Source organism: Callithrix jacchus, chromosome 10 (assembly GCF_049354715.1).
Source record: "Callithrix jacchus isolate 240 chromosome 10, calJac240_pri, whole genome shotgun sequence".
Taxonomy (NCBI): Eukaryota; Metazoa; Chordata; class Mammalia; order Primates; family Cebidae; genus Callithrix; species Callithrix jacchus.
Window position 1 is genome coordinate 99,028,678 of NC_133511.1, and position 19,595 is coordinate 99,048,272.

The window sequence follows — 19,595 nt, forward strand, 5'->3', positions numbered from 1 at the left end:
CAGGTATATCAGCTATGACTTTGATTCTGCCACAATACTTAGGTTAAAGAAATATTACATTTCTACACCTGTAGCTCTAGCTACTAGGAGGCTGATGTTGGAGAATTGCTTGAACCCAGGATTGAGCCTGGCCTGGGCAACACAGCAAGATCCCATCTCAAAAAAAAAAGAAAGAAATGAAAGAAATGTTACTTTTCTTGTTTCTCCAAATCAATCTGAATCTGTTCTGAACTCCCATCTGGCTCAGGCATTAGAGATTCAATGTCAATTATTCTGGGACTCCTTCCACCTCTGGTTATACAAAAGTCCTTGTGGTTTGATGAAGTGAGAACAGCAGGAATGAGAGGACCTACACCAGTCATTGCTGACAGTGCACAGTCCAGCTCGCAGGAGTCCTTGAAGGCAGGCCATTCTATAATAGCTGGGCCAGAGATGATTCTATCTACCTGGGCCAGATTAGGAATGGGGCTCTCTGCCTTGGAACTGCCCTAAGAAATCCTCCCATGTAAGTCACCTGAGTACCCTTATAAGCTTAGAGAAATCATTATAATAATATCCACAGTTTATACAGCCATGAGAAGGGAGAGAGGGAAGGTCGGGGAGGAAGTCTGGAGAATCCTTATCTCAGCCCACAAACTCAATGTGCAAGAAAAGTAACTTTTTCTGTGATCTTCTCCACATGCCAGAAGCTCCGTCTCAGGTCAGGCTCTTCCTCCGCATTTTCTGTGGACCTACATGATGTTGTGGGGAGGGGAGAAGGCTGCAGAATCTGGTCCCCATTTGTCCTCATCCAACCACTCCTCTGGTGTCCCTGAGAAGCCCTTGTTCCCACCTTTTCTCGGGTTGCTTGTCCAGGCAGAGCACAGCTGTATCCTTTCTCCTACTCAACACACCCTCCCCAAATTCTCCCCTTCCTCCCTTCCATGCTCGTATGTGTTCAGGTGAGCTCCCTCTGTCCCTTGCTCAAGTACACGTATGCGCGCACGCACATACACACACACACCCCTGCCCCTCTCCAGTGGCTTCTTTGCCACCACACGGGACTGTTAAAGGCACTTCTGGTCTACTTCCATATACCATACTCTTCTACTGCACCTGCCGGGTAAGGGGAATTTTGTGCTCCCGCTGATTCCTGCGCTTCCCTAGAGGTACACAGATCCCTTGTCTTTCAGATTGCCCAAATTTTGATGGGACTTATTTGTGTCCTCTCTTCCACCTCTTCCCCCAGGGTGAGACAGGACAGAGGGCCCCTTTTCCAGGCCCACTGATATCTAACCTCTTGCTCCTTCTCTGACTCTCCTCCCCTTCCTATCCACAGAGTGGTCTAAATGTACCTCACTTCTTCGAAATCTCTTGTTTATGGCATCAAACTTAGGCCTTGAGTGTTTTGGGACTTAGGTATTCAAAATCCTAGGTTCTTGCAATTCAGTAGCTTTAGCTTTTGAAACTCTGATAAGAATTGGCTCTCTCCTGGCTGCTCTGTGACAGGAATTGATTTTGAGGAGAGCCAGTTTCCAAATACAGGAGACAGGGAACTAGAAGGCAGAGACAAGAGGACTGAGAACGTGCACAGGAGTGGGTAGAAGACAGCCTATGGGATTCCTTCAACCCATGAGCGTGTGGCCTAGGCTGCCCCCTCTGTGTTTTATGTGGCTCCTGTGGCTGCCCTGGGGCCCCCAGGATACAGCCCAAAAGGGACTGCCTGATCTCCTGTGCCATCTTGCTTTGTACCTGGCAAAATCTTCAAGAAGGGAATTTCCTTGCCGCTTGTCACAAGTTCAGAACTTTTCATCAGTTCTCCTGGTGAACTGCTAATAGGGCATCCATAGGCATAGACGGCCTTTTCTTGGCTGGGAAACTGCTGACTACAGGATAAGCCTTCCAAGAACCTGAGATGATAAAAATAGGTTGTCTGTCTCCTCTGCTGAATAGTATGAGAGACCAGAAGAGAGAAGAGAGGCTGTAAATCTCCTTTGTCTGTTTTGGGAAAGAAGTGCCTCACTTGGTTTATTGATAATCATGAAGGGTAAAGCTGGAAGGACCTCCAGGACACGGATTTGCTAACTGTCTCTAGAACCTCAGGGTCCAGGGAAGTCCTCGGGGTCATTACACAGGTAAGTGAAGGGTCAAGTTCACCAGGGCACCTCCTCCCCAACTTCAGAGAAGCTCTGCTTTCATCTCTCTATGTATTAGGCTGTGCTGGAATAGTGTCACGGATAAAGAAACATTTGGAAGCTTATGAGACAGGCCAATGCCTTATTTCACAAGGAAAACAAAACAAAAACAAGGCTCAGAAAGGCTGTGGCATATCCAGAGAAAGTGAATGGCTAAATCAAGATAACAGCCCGAATCCTTGTTCACTCAACATTCATTCAGAAAATGGTTACTTAACACAGCTAGGTGCAAGATATTTTGCTTGGTAATGAAGAACGACTGTAATAAGACAGACATGGTTACTGCACTCCAAGGAGTTTAGGATGTAGTGGAACTGAAGATTTGGTTCTCTGAATGCTACCTTAACATACATTGTTTACTGATGCTCAAAAAAAGAAAAACAAACAAGGAAATGCACCACAGTAACATAGCTTTCCATATTGATTGAGTCAGTACTTCCAGATCTGGGCAGATGTTTCTTCCTTCTTGTTCTAGAAAGATAGTATTGTTGATACACTTCTAGGCTGACTGAGCACTGCATTCCATGGCTTCTGGGGGCGAATGAGAAGTCATTTGTTAGTGTCATTGCCATGCCTTTGTAGGCGATACGCCTTTTGTCTTGGGCGCTTTTAAGATCTTCTCGTTGCCCTTGATATTCTACTGTTTCACTGCAGTGTATCTAGATGTGTGTTTCATTTTATTGATCCTACTTGGGATTATTAATTTACTTATTTTATCAACTCTGGAAAATTTTTAGCCATTGCTTCTTCAAATACTCATCTTTGTTTTCCATCTTCTCTCATTTGGGAGTTCGCTGCATGTTAGCCCTGCTCATCCTATCCTCCATGTCTTGTATTTCTCTTCTATATTTTCTATCTTCTCGGCCCATTGGGCATCATTTTTAGTAATTTCCCTAATTCCATTTTCTAGTTTCTTAATTCTCTATTTGTGATTAATCTATTATTTACTTCCTCTACGTTGAATATTTTCATAATCATGTTTGACTTCTGAAAGTTCTATTCTTTTTCAAATCTGCTGGTTCATTTCTAGTAGTATCTTTCTGGTCAATTATTATTATTATTATTTTGAGACAGAGTTTTGCTCTTGTTGCCCAAGCTGGAATGCAATGGTGCTATCTCAGCTCACCACAACCTCTGCCTACCAGGTTCAAGTGATTCTCCTGCCTCAGCCTCCCAAGTAGCTGGGATTATAGGCACCTGCCACCATGCCCAAATAATTTTGTATTTTCTTTTTTTTTTTTTTTTTGAGATGGAGTTTCACTCTTGTTACCCAGGCTGGAGTGCAATGGCGTGATCTCGGCTTACCGCAACCTCCACCTCCTGCGTTCAGGCAATTCTCCTGCCTCAGCCTCCTGAATAGCTGGGATTACAGGCACACGCTACCATGCCCAGCTAATTTTTTTTGTATTTTTAGTAGAGACAGGGTTTCTCCATGTTGGTCAGGCTGGTCTAGAACTCCTGACCTCAGGTGATTCGCCTACTTTGGTCTCCCAAAGTGCTGGGATTATAGGCGTGAGCCACCTCGCCCAGCCTCTGGTGAATTACTTTTAAAAAACATTTCTTTCATTGTTATTTTTTGTCTTGTGTCTGGAAATTCTGAAATCTAAAGTCCTTAAAGGTCTAACTCTTGTTTGTTTTTTCCACTGTCTTTAACTTCTCTTTTCTGGTATGTTCATGGTCTTAGATGATGAGCTCCATTTGCTTCATCCTAATCTGTGCTGATCCCGAGGGCCTACTTTAGGGATACTCTCCTCCAAAGAGGATTTACAATTGCTTCTGCCTGAGCTGGGAGCATTGCCATCCATCCCCCTCCCTAGAAGGGACTGGTGCTAGCCTCCTTTTGTGTTGGAGGTGAGTGCCTGAGGTTCAGCCACCTCACTTTGTCCTGTTCCAAGGCTTGATCTCTTCTTCAACTGCCAATATGGCGTTTGTCTTCCAGGCCACTCCACCATTCATATTTGCTTACCACTCCGTATTTCCACCTCTGGTTTCAGCTCATGGTTTTGCTTTAGTGTGCTGAGGTATTGGGTAGGGAGATCGTCCTTTGTGATTTCCCTGACATCCTGCAGATTCACACTGCATTGAAAAGTATTTTTTTTTCCAGGACCTCATTGTTACTGAGTGGGTTGTCCTTATGAAGATGTAGTCTGCCATAAACCTGTAGGGAGAAGACCTCATTCAGTTGAAAGAATCCTGTTTGTGGACTCCCTTTGCTTCTGTTTTTTGTCCTGATGCCTTCAGGTTTAAAATCCTGTCATCATCTTCCCTGAGAGATCTGACGGGCATAATACCTGAAGAAAGAAATGGATGAGAAGCTTGAGTAAAGCTTTGTCTTCTCAGAGAACATTTCTGGATTTTCTCTTGCTAAAAGAGGCTGTGGCCTGGCTCTTTTTAATCCTGTCTGTCTCTGTTTTGCTTTTATCCCCTCACATGTCGATAAAAGTCTTCATTTTTTTTGGTGACAGTTCCAGTCTTTTATCTTTGAATAGCACTTTATAGATTGCAAAAGACTCACACACACACACGGACTTACCTGATCTTCTCAGCAGCCCTCTGAGCAAGCATTGTTGTCCCCATTTCAGAAGAGGTGCAGAAAGGTCACACTTGGGTTGCTTAAGGACTTAACAAGTCTGTTCATCAGGACCTTCACACCTACCTCCTGACTCCAAGTCCATTGCTTTTCTCCACTAAACCTGCTGTCCCTTGAGAGAAGGTAAAACACAATAATTCATCCATTTAATCATCTAACCTTTACTGATCACCTGTTATATACCAGGCACTGTTCCAGGTGTAAGGATATCTCTGACAACAAAGTCCTTGCCCTTATTGCACTGTAGTTGGTGGCAGATCATAAATAAACAAGCAACCATATAATGTCAAAGAGTGATCATTGCCATGATGAAAAATAGAGAAATGGGCTCTAGGGAAGCATGGAGCCCTGGGAAGAACTGTGAGGAAGGCACCCAGGTGGAAGAAAAGCCCAAGGTGAGATAGAACTTGGCGTGTTCTGAGACGGTGGAAGGGCCCTGAAAGTACGGCAGCCCTAATGAGGTGGCGAGTGATGGGAGGCGCAGTGGAAGAGGTGGCTGGAAACATGGTAGGGAGGATCTTAGAAAAAAGTCTGAGTAAGGAGGTCTGACCCTTGGAAGTTTGCTTCCTCCTCAAACACGAAGAACCTGTGTGCTGGCCGACCCTGAGTGTTAATAGCTCTCTCTCTTTTACTTGTCTCTTTCACAGGCTTACAGGTTTTCCCAGCTTCCTGAGATGGTCATGGGCTCACCGCCGCCACCTGTACCTCCTCGGACTGGTCCTGTGGCCGTCGCTTCTCTCAGGCGGTAACACATTCCTTTCTTTGCTTTGTTTGGAGTATTTGGAAAAGAGTCAGTCCTGTGTACCCTGACCTAACAATGCACCAGCAAACTTCCTTCATGCTCCGCCCATTCAGGGCGTGTCACCTGTACAGACAACCACATGCCTGTGGCGCTCCAAGCACCATGAATCAACAGATCACGGTGCTTTCGTGCTTTTTAATCAGAAAGTTCTTGAGAACCCACAGTTGAGGAAGCCCAAGGTCAACTGCCCCATACCTGGAAAGCCCTAGACCCTGACCTCGAACATCTAAAAATGACTCCAGCTCAGGCCACCACAGCACCACGGCTGCTACCAGAAGTCACTGGGTTATTGAGGGGTGGTGTTTGGGAAGCCAGGGAGGGGCAGGCATGTCTGAGCACCCACCCCAACTCTCGACTTCCAAGAGGGAGAGACTGGAAGCGTATGAAATCAGATCTCTCCATTGCAATGTGTATGTTAAGCGTGTTCTTTGCTCTATGAAAATATAACAAGTGCGTGTTTTTAATAGGGATGGGCAAGAAGGACAAAAGCCCTGAGCACTGGGAAAGGCTAGAACTGTGCCTTGGGGTACACATGGACCACTGTCCTGGCCTTCCTACTCCAGCCTCCAACACACAAATGACACCTGTCTGTGAACCATGGGTCTGGGCTTTAGTGAATGGGAAAGAAAGATAGGAGTTTCCCTCGGGAGAGACCCTGCTCTCATTGCCCGTGGTTTAGAATGTCGAGTGGCATAGATGTCATCTCTTGCCGCCAGCCAAGCCTGGTGGAAAGCAGCAGACCCTGACCTGCTGTGCAGTCCCAGCAAGTAGCCTCGCCTCTCCGGCCTGTGTCTCCCTTTGTCTGTAACATGAGCACAGTGGCCTAGATGATCTCAAAAGCTCTGGGATTCCCCTGAAAGGGGTCTCAGAATTGCTTATGGGGCAGAACTCAGAAATTTTCCCAAAAAGGGTTTTTTGAACAAGTGGCAGATGCCTGGAACATTGTGTGGGAAGCCAGGGCTATGGGAGCAAGCAGGCAGAGAGGGAGGGAGGGAGGGAGAAAGGAAGGGAGACCCCACCCTGATGAATGGTCACATTGTACAGCCTCCACACTGGACCCTCCTAGGAGAAGAGCAGGGGGCTTCTCAGTTGCTCCAAGAGTCCTGGATTGGAGGGGCCTCATACCAGCCATTTGCGGAAGGTTTACTGAAGGCCAACATCAACTTCTTATTTCTTCTTCCACCACCCGTCTCCTCCCAGCCCCTTCCACACCATTTGCTATCTTGCCACATAACAGGGGGGCACTGCCCTTTCTATAAACTCAGGATTAGACCAGGACGGAAACTTTGAGATGAGTTTGTCTACCCCTTTTGTTGTACAGATGAGGAAACAGGCTTGGAAAGGGAAGGTAGGCTGAGGACAGTGGCTCATGCCTGTAATCCCAGCACCTTGGGAGGCTGAGGCGGGTGGATCATTTGAGGCCAGGAGTTCAAGACCAGCCTGGACAATATGGTGAAACCACATCTCTACCAAAAATACAAAAATTAGGTGGGTATAGTGGCACGCACCTGTAATCCCAGCTGCTTGGGAGGCTGAGGTGGAAGAATCACTTGAACCGAGGGGGCAGAGGTTGCAGTGAGCTGAGATCATGCTACTGCACTCTAGCCTGGGTGACAGAGTGAAACCTTGTCTCAAAATAAATAAGTGAATAAAAATAATGAAAGGGAAGGTAGCTGGAACCCAGATTTCTGCCTTCCATCCTCTCCCTTACTGTGGCTGTCATTTGCTCTGTGACAGCCACTGCTCTGCTCAGTGGGTGGCCCAGTGAGGGGCCAGACCTGCTGCAGCTGTCTTTGCCTGTTTCCCACTGGGCTAATTTTAGGGGAACCTGAAGTCCCTCTGCGAAACTTCCTCAGGCCAGGGGTGATGCTGGTGAGGGAGAATGGTCTGTGGAAACCCAGGAGATGTCCGCGTCTGCAGAGCTCAGGCTGCCCTCTTCTTACCCTGCTGTCTGAGCACCAAGTGGAAATAGGGGTGTGTTAAATAGGCTTGATTGTCTGGTTGCCCAGGGACCAAAACAGTTCTGTCGATCAGAATGCCTACCGCTCCCTGGAGCAGCCCCAGCTTTCCAGTCTTAGGCTTCCTGCCAGTTAGGAACAGGGACTGTGGCTCCCCAGCTGTCCTGGGTGTGAGAAGGGAGCAACCACACACTCCAGACAGAGCCTTCCCATTGGCTGCTGATGATGTCATCACCTCCTGGGTCGACCGTCCCCAGCTAATACCCAGGACTAATTGCTTTTCTTCTTTTATGTGGAAATTAAATATTCTACCACCCAGAGACACGAGAGCCACCCTTAAGGGAGAACTGACCTTGAACATCTAAAAATGATTCCAGCTCAGGCCATGACATCTGCTACAAGTCTAGGTGTCCCTGCCCTGCTGATGCCCCCTAGAAGGCCCTTTGTTATCTGGGGATGAATCCAGTCCTGGGGTTCCCACCCTCATGAGGCTTGGAGGCAGCCGTCCATGCCCAAAGGTGATGGGGCGCACTCCTCCTGCCTGGGCCACCACGTGAGGTCTGGGACAGCGCTAACACAATCCCTCTGCCCCATCTAGATCCACCTCAGACATCGGCAGCAAGACCAGAATGTCCGAGTCGGCGGGGCCCGAGCCCACCCAGCTGCACGACAGCGCCTCCTTCACGCAGATGTCCAGAGGCCCCGTGTCCGTGGCACAGTTGGATCAGTCGGCTTTAAATTACTCAGGTGGGCAAAAGGGGAAATGCCCAAGTATGCCCCCCACCCCTACTGCTGTGCCCTGTCCTGCCGCAAGCCCCAATTCCAATCTCCTTTCCAGCCACCACCCTCAGGAATCATGGCCACTGCATTTCTGGATCCCCTCATATCTTCAGGAGCCCCAGCTAAAAGAGCTACTGGTTTTTTTCTTTAAAAATCTGAAATTGGGCAAGATACCAAGTTATACTAAAGTCAGCATGTATGTTAACACTTTGCCAGACTTCAGTTCAAGTGTTTTTGGTTTCATCTTTAAAGCATTCCAGATACACCCATCCACCCCCATCTCATTCCCCTTCTCCCAAAAGGTAATCCCAGGCCTCAAGTGATAGGTTTTAATCCTTTGCCACATTATATATCAAACAGTATACATTAACGTTTAATGTATTTTAAATTTACATAAATGATATCATGGCATACATTTCCTTTTGTACTTTCTCTATTTAACATTGTTTTAAAAATTTCTCCAGGTTGCTATACACATACTATATTGATCTAGTGCATTCATTTAAACTGCCACGTGGTATTCTATGATAAGCCACTGTTTATGTTTCTCCCTATTGATGGACATAATGGTAGTTTCCAGTTTTTTGCTATAACAAACAATGCTGAAATGAACATTGAGGTTTGTACATGACCTAATTTGTTTCTTAGTTTATTTAAACCATATGTTTTAAGCTAAAACTGCAAGCACCCAGTTGCCAACATTTACTAAAGCATTCGTGGTGTCTAGAAATTCCACCAGTGACGTCCATTTCTTTTGGTTCTTTTTCTTGGCTCTTTAAAAATACACATTCTCTTGGGAGGAAAACACCTGGACACCACGGTGTTACTTCCTGTTGCTGGCAAGTCATCCTGTTGGGATGGGAGGGGGAGTTGGACCATCACTTCTCTAGAAAGCCAGGTCTGAATCCCAGCAGATGATGCCCTCTCGTTCTGACTGTGAGGGTGAGTGAGGCTGCGTGGCAAGTGGAGGTCTGCTGCTCCTCCCGCCCCTGGAGATCTTTGTCCTCTCGTCCCCTAGCCAGAGCCAATGGCAGAGTCTTCCTCTGCTTCCCTAGCTTCCCCAGGCCTGGGCAGATGCAGGCCTAGTGGGTGGGGTGCTGGCTGGGCCCACAACTCCCTCTTCAGGGGATGAGAAGAAGGGAAAGGTCTAGAGCACTACTGCTGGATTTGGTGAATTTAGAAAAAGGCTTTCCTTCCCCAGGTGAGTACAGACTCCACCTGTGACAAAGGGAACACTGGCTGGACTTCAGCCCCACTTGGCCTCTAGGCCAGACGCCCTTGAGCAGTACACCACCTCCCCAGCTGTGCACAGTGGCTCTAGAAGAGGTCCACAAAGAAAGAAGACCAGGTTTCCTCTGCCACATCCCACCCACCTCTGTTGCTACATCACCTTGGATCTTAGCCAGCATGGCCGGGTCCACTGCATTAAATGCAACTGAATTCCCCAGCAAATGTTACAGCCCAGAGCAAGCTCCCCTCAGCTCAGACCTGATTTCATGAGGCTTCAAATCCAGCAGCCAGCCAGGGAGCCAATGAAACTGACTTTATTTGGCTCTTGGGTGGCTGGATCCCCCACATCAGCTTCTCTTAACCCACCTTTTCCATTTCCTCCATGCCAGGTAATACGGTGCCAGCGGTGTTCGCCATCCCAGCTGCCAACAGACCTGGCTTCACTGGCTACTTCATTCCGACTCCTCCCTCATCCTACAGGAACCAGGCCTGGATGTCCTATGCAGGAGAGAATGAGCTCCCAAGCCAGTGGGCAGATTCGGTGAGACCCTTGCTCTTTCCCTCATAAACCTTCACCTGCGTAACACACACCAAGGAGTAAATGGGATAAAAGGTTGAGGCTGAGGGTTTTGTTACCTCAGCCTCCCTCCCAGTAACCGGATGACTAAAGTCAGCCATTTTAAAGGAGATAGACAGTGTGGTGAGAGGGGATGTCCCCCTGACAGAGGAGCTTGAGTGAGACCTGCCTTCTAGTCCAGCTTCCACCTCTTCCTAGCGGGACAACCTTAGTCAAGTCAATTTTCATAATATCTACCATTTGTTGATTATTTTCTAGCTACCAGACACCTTGTCGGATGTTTTGTTTATATTATTTAATCTTTCTTACAGTCTTATCAGGTAGGTTTTATCATTCCCATGAGTACTCTCATTTTGCAGATGAGGAATCGGGGATGCCACTTATCTAAGGTCACGCAGCTAGTAAGGAAGTGCCAAGGACAGAAGTCAAACCCGTACCTGTCTGACTCCAAAGCTTTTATTAAATTTGTTTCTTTTAGCATAAAATTCTGTAAAATTTTAGAAGAAATGCCAGAAAATGAAGCATTAGAAACCCAAGACTAGGCTGGGTGAGGTGGCTCACGCCTGTAATCCCAGCACTTTGGGAGGCAGAGGCAGGAGGGTCACCTGAGGTCAGGAGTTCAAGAACAGACTGGCCAAGATGGTGAAACCATTTCTCTACTAAAAACACCAAAATTAGGTGGATGTGGTGGCAGGTGCCTGTAATCCGAGCTACTCGGGAGGCTGAAGCAGGAGAATTGCTTAAACCCAGGAGGCAGAGGTTGCAGTGAGCCAAGATGGAGCCACTGCACTCCAGCCTGGCAATAGAGTGAGACTCCATCTCAAAAAAAGAAAAGAAAAGAAAAGAAAAAACCCAAGACTGAATGACTACATTACTTCATATATTAATTTTCCAGATGACCAAAGCTTAACGCTTTAATTTCCAAAACATTTAAAAATATACGTAGCTTGGCATAAAAATATTTCTGAAATGAATGCTATCTTCCCTCTTCTCCTTTAAAAGAATATACAATGTAATTTGCCTTTTATGAATGATTCAGTATCCTTATGATGCCTCATTATACGCAAATGGCATTTGTAGGATGAGCTCTCATGGCTTGTAGAATTATTGCCCTTATATTGTCGAATATCTCCCAACGACTATAATTTTTTGAGTTACTATCATGGCTCAATTTTTTTCTGACCTTGCTTCCAGCGGGGACTCCAGCGGGCACTCGATATTACTGTCGATGTCCCCACATCTGGTAATATGCTCACCCTTAAGTGTGCTTTGCATCATGTGCCATTACCTGCAAATGAGGCTTATCTGCAATCATTAGAATTGTTTGTAAACTCGGAGTAAATAAGCTCTAAGAGAGGAACTAGAGGGATTCCCTGCTGGTCAGTCTGTGAATCTGAACGTGGGACTTTATGACATCTGTTTTTATTGTTTGGGGGCCTTTTTTGTGTTGTCATTCTCTGCTATTCCATACAGCTGATATCACTGGATATGATTTGATCATTCAGAGGTTATTGCTTTTGTAATCCCACTCCATCTGAAAGTTATCTAGACTTTTCAGAAAGCAGACGATGTTTAACTTGAACTACTTAGGCAGTCAGCCTGCAGCTGTGTGGAGTGTAACACTGGGCACCAACCGGAGTTGGTAGAAGTATTTTCCAAAACCTTGACCCCTGTGTTCAGGACGCTTACAGATGATCATTTAGCCAGGCTTGTAGCTACATCTAGACACGTTTGGGTTCACAGTTGCCTTAAAGATGAAGGTAAAGGAACCAAGCAAATGGAAACGTAACCTTCCCACCACGACAGCCGGACTGGATCTTTCTGGGCTTACCTCCCACAGTGTGAAGGAGAACAGTGTCCTATTAGTTATTTTTAATTAAGAGGAAGATGATTGCTGCAGCCTAATTGGGTCTTTCCTGGAGCCCAATTATCACCTGCAATTAAGCAGGGAGGCGTGAGCATGAAAGGAGCAAGGTGAAAGGGGTGATTTATAGCTCGTGAAAGTAAGTGCGGGAAGCTCAGAGACCAGTTGTCAGCTTGAGAAGGGTCCAGGAATCATGCACACCTTCCCCATCTATGTGAGAAAGAAAAGTCCCCCACCAGCATTTGGATTTCAGACCTTCCTGATCCCAGGAGCCAGCTTGGATAAAATCACCTGGACCTGGGATGACAAATAGGTTTTGTCCTTGGTGCCAGATGGAGAAGGATTGAGAGGGGCTTCCAGCCTCAGCAGGAAACTGCTGTGATCCAGTTGGTGATGTCTGCCATGGGCACTGGCTAGGGAAGTAGTATTATGTGCCAGCCCTGAATTTTGGCAGGAAAGGCATGATGGCTCCAGCCTGCATCTAATATAAGGGATGAAGAGTTTCTCATCTCCTCATCTTCCCTGCTTCTGCCCTACTGCTGAATATTGCCCTGTGGATACTCCAGTAGGATCAGGTATCCCTTGCCTGTCCCAGTCACCAGCACCAACAAGCTTGATACCACAGAGCAGAGGGGTCTCAAGAGTTGGACGTTGACTCTCTCAGCCACAGCAAGTAATTAGCTGAATTTGAAATGCAGGGAAAGGGAAGGTGGTAGCTTCCTTCTCAGACATTTACCCTAGCTGATCATTCTTCAGAGATTTTCAAACTATGCTCCTCAGAAGCCCAGGTTCTGAGACTTCCTGCTCTTGCTCTGCACAATTCTGAGCACTGGTGTTCAGCAATAAGCAAGTGAGTCACTTTCCACCTTCGTGGAGTTGACAGCCTGAGACAGGCAGTGGCATCAGAGCTGTAACTGTTATGCTAGAGAAACTGCAATGAAACATCTAATAGGCTAATGTCGGGCTGGGAAAGTTCTCCTGGAAGACAGGAGGTTTGAGCTGAGATCTGAAATATGCACCCCGTGTCCTGGTCTTGGTTCTTTGGCAACCCCAATAACCTGTACCTTCCCAGATCATGTGCCCGAAGGACTCAGCCCAACTCTGGTTTTCCTCTAAGATACAAATGAAACATATTAGTCTTTTTATATAAAGATCCACCCTTAGCTCCTGTGTGCTGTTTTATCGTTCTTTGCTGGGTCTTGTGGGGAAATCACATCTATCCCATTACTTCTTCCCTGGCTTGGGTCCTCATTGGTTCTCATTTGACCCATTGAGGAAGCCTCAGAACTTGTCTGCTCCCTACCTCTAGTGGGTCCACCTCCAGGTGTCCTTTCCAAATACAGACTCCTGCTCTGCCTGACACCCATAAATGGCTCCCAGCCCAGGCATCAGCCACACATCTCAGAAACCTGCCTTCTCAAGAGGGATCACCAGAACATCCAGCAGGGAGGAGGGGGGGCTTCTTTCCTACCACACATTCCCCCATCTAGAGTTTCTGAGTCATCACACCACTCCATGGGTATGGTCTGAATGTCTGTGTCCCACTCGATTTATTTGGTGAAATACTAACCCCCAAGGTGATGGCATTAGGACCTGGGAGCTTTGGGAGGCAATTAGGTCATGAGAGTAAACCCCCTAATGAATGAATCCCATGATTAGTGCCCTTAGAAAAGAGGCCTGAGATCCCTGACCTCTCCTGCCACATGAAGTGATGATAGGGAAAAGACAGCTGTCTCTGAACCAGGAAGCGGGACTTCAGCAGATACAGAATCTGCCAGCACTTTGGTCTTGGACTTTCCAGCCTCCAGAACTGTGAGAAATAAATTTTTGTTGTTTAAAGCTCTGCAGCTTATGGTACTTTGGCATAGCAGCCAGAACAGACTAGGACTTCCTTCTCCATCCTCACTCAGGAGCCAGATGAGCGTTGCTGTTAAGCATGGGAACAGGCTGTATTTCTCAGAATTGTGACATTGAAAATGTGTAGATCACACAGGACATGCGCACGCTATAGCCTGACATTAGCAGCTTATGAATCCACCCGTCTGTCTGTCTTGCCTGAGCTCCTCCCACACTGCACACACCCTCTGGTCAGCCTCAGGTCATCCATGCCCCTTGGGGTACTCTCCTCTTTGTACTGCTATGGGATCTTTGGGGTGTCAGTTTTCTTCCTGGAAACCTCTGTGGCTGGTGGTGCTTTTGCCCAGGTTCTTGTCCTGCTTCCAGGAAGAATGAGGTATGCAGACAAATGAAAGATGAAGAAGATGAAAAGGAGTTTTATGTAGTGTTAGAACAGCTCAGAGGAGACCCACAGTGGGTAGCTCCTCTCTGTAGGCAGGTTGTCCCATGGAGTATTCAGCTCTCAGCAGAGAAGAGGCCCTGGAGAGGGTGGCTCCTCTCTACCCACTCCTCATCCCACTGTCTGCTACTCTCAGCAGAGAGGAGGCCCTGGATAGGGTGGCTCCTCTCCACAAGCAGCTTGTTCAGACATCTCTGCACGTCTCTGAAGCTCTCAGCAGAGAGGGTAACTCCTCTCCATTACTGGTCTCCCCTAGTCTCTCTATTCTCTGCCTTTTGCTCTGGCTGTCCTCTGTTCTGCTCTGGTTGAGCCCAGGGCCTTTATGGACCTCATAGGGGAGGAAATACGTGCTGATTGGTCCTTGAGTGGCCATGGGTAGGCCCAGAAGAGGCACCACAAGTCCCCACTTTAGCCTGAAAACTGGCAGCCTAACCCCCAGCCTTCAGGCCTCCCTGGCCTCCTGAAGATGGGCCTTATCAGGGACCTGCCCCCTTCTGCCCAGGAGTCTGTCTGTCCACTCCACCCCTTGCCATTCATGGCCCTGAGGGGCTTGGCTGCAACCCCACTCAGAAGTCAGAGCCTGTGCAGGGAGAGGAGAGAGGCCAGGCAGTAGAAGCAGACACCCCCAAGGCAGCAGGAAGGGAGGTGCCTTCCCAAGATGCTGAGGATGCTGGCTGATGCCCAGTCTTGTGCCTGGGAGGGTAATTGGAGCTGTACCTGGGGAGCTCCAGCCCTGCCATCTCAGAAGGGGCAGGATTCCATCTTATCCCTAGTTCCTGCCTGCATGGAGGGGGAGGCCCAGTCTGCAGCTGGGTGGGGTGGTTGTAGCTGCACCCAGGGCAGATCCTGCCTGTTCCTGGCCCTCTCCAAGACCACAGGGAAGCTCAAATCCACAGCGCACTTTGGGTGGCTGTAGCCCCACCCAGGAGGGCAGGGCTCTTGCCTACTCTATAGAGCAGGAGGCCTGGGTCTGCAGCTGAAGTTTGGGTGGCTGCAGCAGCATCTGGGGGAGCTCCTGCTCCAACTCAGAAGGGGCAGGGCTCTCACTGGCTCCATGGAGTGTGCACCCCTACCCGTGCAGCCCTGCTTCAGCCAGTGTGATGGCAGCAGCCACTGCCATCCGCACTCCCATACATTTTGATTTGATGATTTGCATTTGATTTTCCCTTTGCCCAGAATGCCACCACATCTTCCTGGAGGTACCCTGTTCAATCCAAACTCACCTAAGCTGCCCAGTCCTTCTACACATGCTTCATTCACCGTAGCTCCCTGTGCTTCTGCTTTCCGTGAGTGCTTCTTCTGTAGTGTTCCAACTAACATCATGGGGTATGAAGGTCTTTTGTGGACCACTCTGGAACAGCATCCCTGTATGTGCCACTGTTTCTGTGGGAGAATTGACTCTAAATTCAAAATTACTGACTTGTCCTTATTCCTGGAAGTTTACATATTTTAAGCATAGAACTCTGTGTCTTCCACTTTTTTTTTTTTTTTTGAGACGGAGTTTCACTCTTGTTACCCAGGCTGGAGTGCAATGGCACCATCTCGGCTCACCACAACCTCCGCCTCCTGGGTTCAGGCAATTCTCCTGCCTCAGCCTCCCGAGTAGCTGGGATTACAGGCACGCGCTAATTTTTGTATTTTTAGTAGAGATGGGGTTTCACCATGTTGACCAGAATGGTCTCGATCTCTTGACCTCATGATCCACCCGCCTCGGCCTCCCAAAGTGCTGGGATTACAGGCTTGAGCCACCGTGCCTGGCCTGTGTCTTCCACTTTTGATAGAGAGAAAAATTTTTCAAGAAACCAAAATCATATCCCAGATTCAAGACACTGTAATGCAGTGATTAATCCCAGCTCTTAGAGCCAGACAGACCTCTGCAGAGCATGTCTTGGTAGCTTGTCACCTTAGACTGTGGCACTCTTCAGTTTCCTCATCTGCACAGTAAGGATAACAATACCTACCCCCTAGGTTATTGCTTTGAGAACTAAATGAGATAATGTTTGGAAAATCCTTAGTAACAGGATCAATCGATATTAGTTATTATTATTAATAATAAACCCCTCGGTTCCTCTGGGGTCCATAAACAGTTCTGTTTGTTGGATTGTGCTTATATGAATAAGGTAACCAAGAGCTGGGCATGGTGCTACCCAGAAAGAGCTACTCAGGAGGCTAAGGCAGGAGGACCACTTGAGCCCCAGAGTTTGAGACTGCAGTGAGCTATGACTCTACCACTGCACTCCAGCCTGGATGGCAGAATGAGACATCATCTCTAAAAATAATAATAGTAATAAAAATAAGGTAGCCAGGTAGATTCAAATATGGACTCAGATGTATATATTCCTAAGGTTTCCAGCAATGTTTAAAAACACTTATTTAGGGGCGCCAAGATGGCCAAGAGGAGGCAACACCAGAAGGCAGCTCCCACCAAATGAGACAGAGCAGGCTAGAGGACTTCACGATTCCAAGTGAGGTGCCAGGTTCACTGCGGTGGAACTGGTAGGATTCTGAAAATAGCCCAGGGAAGGCGAGCTAAGAAGCAGGGCGAGTGCAGCCCAGGGATGGCGAACTGAGACACCTGGAAAGTGTGGCCGGCTTAGAGGGTTGGGGACTTCACCCCCTCAGTCCTCTGATTCAGATCCTGTGGTTCCCTCATCCCTTCTGCAACCCCGCCGGACTGAGGGGCGCCATGTGTTGTCAATGCAAATCTGAGCAATGGCTCCCGCCTGGTGCCACAAGTTGGGACGGACCTGGGAGGAAGTGTGGACTAATGCCAGTGGGACAGAACAACCCCTCCCACAGAAAGAGGCAGAGTTGAAAGCAGGGAAACAGTCCATAGGGCCTGGCAGCCCCCCTCCCCCCTATAAAATTCAAACTGAAGCCCACGTGCTAGAGAGCTTCCCAGATAAAACACCAGTTTGATCCCAACCAGGAAGATCAAGCTCAGGGAAGGAAAGATGCCATTGGGAAGGCGGGACCAATTTAACCTGCCTAAACTCCAGGGGAAGACCACCCACCCAGCAGCCTGACTGCATTCGAGGCAGCCTAGCAGCACATCTACAGGCCAAAAAAGATATAGCTCCAACCTCAACAAAAAGCAGGCACACTCAGATTCCTCCCAAAGTCACCAATTCAAAGATCAAAGGGAGATAAATTCAAGAAGATGGGAAAAAACTAGTGCTGAAAGGATGAATCCATCAAAGACCAGAACACCTCTTTTCCTCCCAGGGATCACAGCTCTTCACAATCAAAGGAACAAAATAAGACAGAGAAAGAGTTTGACAATTGACAAAAGCAGGCTTCAGAAGGTGGGTAATAACAAACTTCTCTGAGTTAAAAGACCATGTTCTAACCCAATGCCAAGAAACTAAGAAACTTGAAAAAAAGGTTAGACGAAATGCTAACTAGAATAACCAGCCTAGAGAAGAACATAAATGACTTGATGGAGCTGAAAAACACAGCATGAGAACTTCACAAGGCATACACAAGTTTCAACAGCCAAATTGATCAAGCAGAATAAAGAATATCAGAGACTGAAGATCAAATCAATGAAATAAAACGAGAAGGCAAGATTAGAAAAAAAATAGTGAAAAGAAATGAACAAAGCCTCCAAGAACTATGGGATTATATGAAAAGACCTCATCTACGCTTGACCAGCATACCTGGATGTGACAGGGAGAATGAATCCAAGCTGGAAAACACTCTTCAGGACATTATCCAAGAGAACTTCCCCAACCTAATAAGGCAGGCCTATATTCAAATCCAGGAAATACAGAGAACACCACACCATGAAGATACTCCTCAAGAAGGGCAACTCCAAGGCACATAATCATCAGATTCACCAGTGTTGAAATGAAGGAAAAAATCCTAAGGGCAACCAGCAAGGATGAGTCATCCACAAAGGAAAGACCATCAGACTCACAGCAGATCTCTCAGCAGAAACCCTACAAGCTAGAAGGGAGTGGGAGCCAATATTCAACATCCATAAAGAAAAGAACTTTGAACCTAAAATTTCATATCCGGCCAAACTAAGCTTCATAAGTGAAGGAGAAATAAAATCCTTTATGAACAAGCAATTGCTGAGAGATTTCATCACTGCAAGACCTGCCTTACAAGAGCTCCTGAAGGAAGCACTAAACACGGAAAGGAACAAACAGTACCAGCCACTGCAAAAACGTAGTAAATGGTAAAGAACAGTGACGCAATGAAGAAACTGCATCAACTAATGGGCAAAACAACCAGCCAGTAACAAAATGGCAGGATCAAATTCACACAACAATATTAACACTGAATGTAAATGGCCTAAATGCCCCAGTCAAAAGACACAGACTGGGAAACTGGATAAAAGGTCAAGACCCATCAGTGTGTTGTATTCAAGAGACCTATCCCATGTGCAAAGACTCACATAGAGCCAAAATAAAGGGATGGAAGATGATTTACTAAGCAAATGGAGAGCAAAAAAAAAAAAAAAAGCCAGGGTAGCAATCCTAGTCTCTGATAAAATGGACTTTAAACCAACAAAGATCAAAAGAGACAAAGAAGGGCATTATGTAATGGTAAAAGGATCAGTGCAAACAAGAAGAGCTAACAATCCTAAATAAATATGCACCCAGATACATAAAGCAAGTTCTTAACGACCTACAAAGAGACTTAAGACTCCCACACAATAATAGTGGGAGACTAACACTCCACTGACAATATTGGACAGATCAGCGAGACAGAAAGTCAACAAGGATATCCAGGATTTGAATGCAGATGTGAACCAAGCGGACCTAATAGACATTTACAGAACTCTCCACCCCAAATCCACAGAATACACGTTCTTTTCAGCACCACATCACACCTACTCTAAAATTGACCACATAATTGGAAGTAAATCACTCCTCAGCAAATGCAAAAGAACGGAAATCATAACAGTCTCTCAGACCACAGCGCAATCAAATTAGAACTCAGGATTAAGAAAAACACTCAAAACACAATCACATGGAAACTGAACAACTTGCTCCTGAATGACAAATGGATAAACAATGAAATGAAGGCAGAAATAAAAATGTTCTTTGAAACCAATGAGAATGAAGACACAATGTACCAGAATCTATGGGACACATTTAAAGCAGTGTCCAGAGATTTATAGCAATAAAGGCCCACATGAGAAACAAGGAAAGATCTAAAATAGAAACCCTAGCATCAAAATTGAAAGAGCTAGAGGAACAAGATGAAAAAAACTCAAAAGTAAGTAGAAGACAAGAAATAACTAAGATCAGAGCGGAACTGAAGGAGATAGAGATACAAAAAAACTCATCAAAAAAATAAATAAATCCAGGAGC

The 19,595-nt window shown here is 46.8% G+C and overlaps 1 protein-coding gene across 8 annotated transcripts in view; it reads left to right on the top strand.

Annotated features, from left to right (window-relative positions):
* KIAA1549L (KIAA1549 like) overlaps positions 1-19,595 on the top strand; it is a 293,593-nt gene that overhangs the window by 264,293 nt on the left and 9,705 nt on the right. For all 8 annotated transcript variants that reach the window (XM_035262322.3, XM_054240744.2, XM_035262326.3 and 5 more), the window contains 3 exons: positions 5,412-5,509; positions 8,123-8,271; positions 9,924-10,075. In XM_035262322.3, coding sequence (XP_035118213.2) covers positions 5,412-5,509; positions 8,123-8,271; positions 9,924-10,075 — 399 coding nt within the window. The remainder of the gene's footprint in view (positions 1-5,411; positions 5,510-8,122; positions 8,272-9,923; positions 10,076-19,595) is intronic.